Source organism: Triticum aestivum, chromosome 5A, assembly GCF_018294505.1.
Source record: "Triticum aestivum cultivar Chinese Spring chromosome 5A, IWGSC CS RefSeq v2.1, whole genome shotgun sequence".
Lineage (NCBI taxonomy): Eukaryota > Viridiplantae > Streptophyta > Magnoliopsida > Poales > Poaceae > Triticum > Triticum aestivum.
In genome coordinates, this window is record NC_057806.1 from 7,629,446 (window position 1) to 7,632,518 (window position 3,073).

At 55.2% G+C, this 3,073-nt stretch overlaps 1 protein-coding gene across 1 annotated transcript in view; it reads right to left on the reverse strand.

Annotated features, from left to right (window-relative positions):
• Nucleotides 1–1,408: 1,408 nt before the first annotated feature.
• The window catches only part of LOC123101111 (uncharacterized), a 6,704-nt gene continuing 5,039 nt past the window's right edge, over nucleotides 1,409–3,073 (reverse strand). Inside the window, exon 9 of the mRNA XM_044522720.1 lies at nucleotides 1,409–1,486. Within this exon, the coding sequence (XP_044378655.1) occupies nucleotides 1,409–1,486 (78 nt within the window). The remainder of the gene's footprint in view (nucleotides 1,487–3,073) is intronic.

Consider the following 3,073-nt stretch of genomic DNA (forward strand, 5'->3'; position numbering starts at 1 on the left):
TCCGCGCCGCCTGCTGGCCTTGGGCATTCTAGAAAGGTTTGGGGACGAGAGAAGAGGAGCTACTCGCGTCCGCGTTCGCGTCCTGCGGTGTTTGGCGTCTGGCGTGCGTGTGTTATTTTTTCTCTTCTTTATAGAAAACAGCAGCACGAGGAGGAGGAGCGGTGCTCCGGATGCGGGAGGGATCATTTCCATCACGGACTCGACCTGTGCTGCCCTCCCTACGAGGTTTGGGACCCAGCCCACGGAGATCGCCTCGGTCAGGGAATAACCCTGGCCCATTCGTCTATGTTCTTTCGGTTAAGCCCCTTATCATGTGAAAGTCCTATTCTGATCCCGAGCTCAAAAGGGTGGTGACGGTGGCGGTGACGGAAAGAAGCTTCTGGAGTAAGATGTGGGGAGGGAAATAAAAAGGGCGGGAAACGGGAGGGAGTGGGGTGCATTCGGGCAATGGGAGGCTGACACGTGCCCACCCAATGTACGATCTGACATGCATGACAGAAGCCACGAGCCCCTCTTTGTTTTGGATTCGGGTTTTCAATTTCGATTTTGAACTTGCTTTTTCTCTCTATTTCTATAAAAATGTCAGTTGGTGATGATGGTATTCCTGCCTTCCTGCCATGTGTATCGTCTGATCTGAAATGTATATCGCTGAGATTGAGATGCATTAATTGTTCCCGAGCCACTTGACTCACACTTTAGCAGAAACACTCTTGCATCAGACAAAACTTTAGGGAAGACTTCACAAACACAACGCCAATAGTCGGGAAACACTTTTGCGATGAAACAAACGAGGGTTTCGAGAACTCCTATAAAAATGTCAGTTGATGATGATGGTATGCCTGCCTTCGTGCCATGTGTACCGTTTGGTCTGGAATGTATGGCTGAGATTGAGATGCGTTGTCCTTGATCCAATTGACTCCCACTTTTGCAGAAACACCCCCGTGTCGGATAGAACTTTAGGAAAGACTTTCCAAACACAACACCAATAGACGGGAAACACTTTTGCGACGAAACAAACTAGGTTTCGAGAACCCCTCCCAAATTCCTCACCGTCAGCCCCTCGCCTCTCTTTCCCAAAGACCCCAGGAGTTGAGTGGGCCGGATAAGGGTTTCATATCTATGGTTGTGATTTAACGGAACTCAGCAAATCGGATTTGGCTTTGAGATTACCCCGGTATCTCTCCTTCTAGATCTGACCGTGTGGCCGGTCGATGGAAAGGGGGACATGGCGGTGGTTGCTTGCCATATCCAAGTTTCTATATTCTACCATCCTGCTAGCATCTTGGTACGGATTTTTGTGTGAAAACTACCATCCAAAATATCAGATGAGGCCTTTTATTTTTATCACTTGGCGATATCTTGCATAATCCTGCCGGGAAAGATGGCCACGCCATCCATACCTGCGCTTTCAGCCACCCGGCACGAAATCAAGGTTGTTGCTGTCCAGGATATTGAGCTGCAGGCCCTCCACGCCGCTCTCAACTTGCTAGGCATGCCCGATGACGGTGCCCGTGTGTACGCCAATATCTGCCTTCGGCCGGCCGTGTACCCCGCATTCATGGGAAGCAATGGTGTCCGCCGCACACAAGGAGTTGAGGACTCCCGTGTTTATTTTTATTTATTTATTTATTTTTGCGAGGGAAAAGGGTTTCATTCATCAACCAGTAGCCATGTCTGCATTATAAAGGTCCGGTACCTCGTCCGGACCAGATCGAAGCCACACCGCGGTGCGCTTTTTTATTCTACCATAGTTTGCTAAAAAATGACTAAGAGCATTTTGTTCTCTCCTTACATGCTTGACTAGAAATTCCCCATGGTCCTGTACAAGTTTAGTGATCTCACGTACCATCATCATATGCTCAGACCGGTTCTCTCCTCCTTCATTAATCAGCTTGGCCACGTCTAGGCAGTCGGTTTGGACAACAATCGGCAGTGCAGACCATTGTGAGGCTAGGGAAATGCCCACCATGCATGCTGCAAGTTCAGACTCCAACGGGGACGTTCAAAAAAAAAATTGGCCGATGGATCCCCTCCCTCCCTCCTCCCTCGCCTCCTCCTCCCCCTCCTCCCCTCCTTGCCCTAGCCGTCCCGCTCCCCGCCCTGACCCGCTGGCCGGTGCCCGGTCATCCCCCTCTCCGCTTGCAGGTGCTCTCTCTCTCCCCTCCCCTGGCTCCCCGCGGGTGGGGTTCTCCCCTCTGTCTTCTCCGCTGCCGGTGCTCGGATCTCGTTTCTGGGCCCTTGCGTCTGATGAGGAGGATTCGCGGTCGTCGGTCCCTTCCCCCTGTGGTCCCGTGCCTTGTGCTGGGGGGGTGCCTTCCGCCGCTCCTCGTCCCCGCAAGTTCGCTCCTGGTGGTCGGGGCCGGTCGGTGGCCGCGTCTTTGTCGGTCGATGGCTGGATTCGGATCTCTCGGCGGCGGCGTAAGTCTGGTAAGTTTGCTGTTGCGTCACCTGATCTCGTTGTCCTAGGCAGTGCGCCTGATGGGGAGCTTGGTGGCCTCCCATCCCCCTCTCCTGCAGCCTCTGCGGCGGCCTCGTCGCCGGCGGCGGCGACGGCGGGGTCGCTGGTGGCTTCGTGTAACCTAGATCTCGATTTCTCCGCGGTGGCCATCGGGCCGCGGGACATCCCCTCGGGTGGGCTTGATGGGCCTTGCGGTTTGCCGTTGCCCAGTGGGCCTGCCTCTCCTCCCCCTCTTTCGTCGGTGGCAGATTTCCCCCCTCTGGTCCCGTCCGGCCCAGTTGGGCCCATCGTCCGGGTTCCTGCTCCTCAACCTTCTTTGGCCCATGTGGCGAGTCGGGCCCAGGTGGGCACGGCTCGGACGGGCTATTTATGGATCCCCCGCGGCTCTTCCTTCCCTTTGCTAGGGTTTCCGGCTTCCGCTTCCAATCTGCGTCGTCACCGTCTTCCCATTCGTCGCCTCATTAGATCCTCCCCACCTCCACCCCTCCTCCTTCCTTTTGCTGTGATGCTATCCATGGACAAGTCGCGGGGCTCTTCCTGCGAGGCGCTCTCGGGCAGCAAGCGACGCCGTGAGGACTCCCCTTCCTCCGCGGTGGATCTGGAGCTCGAGGCTTC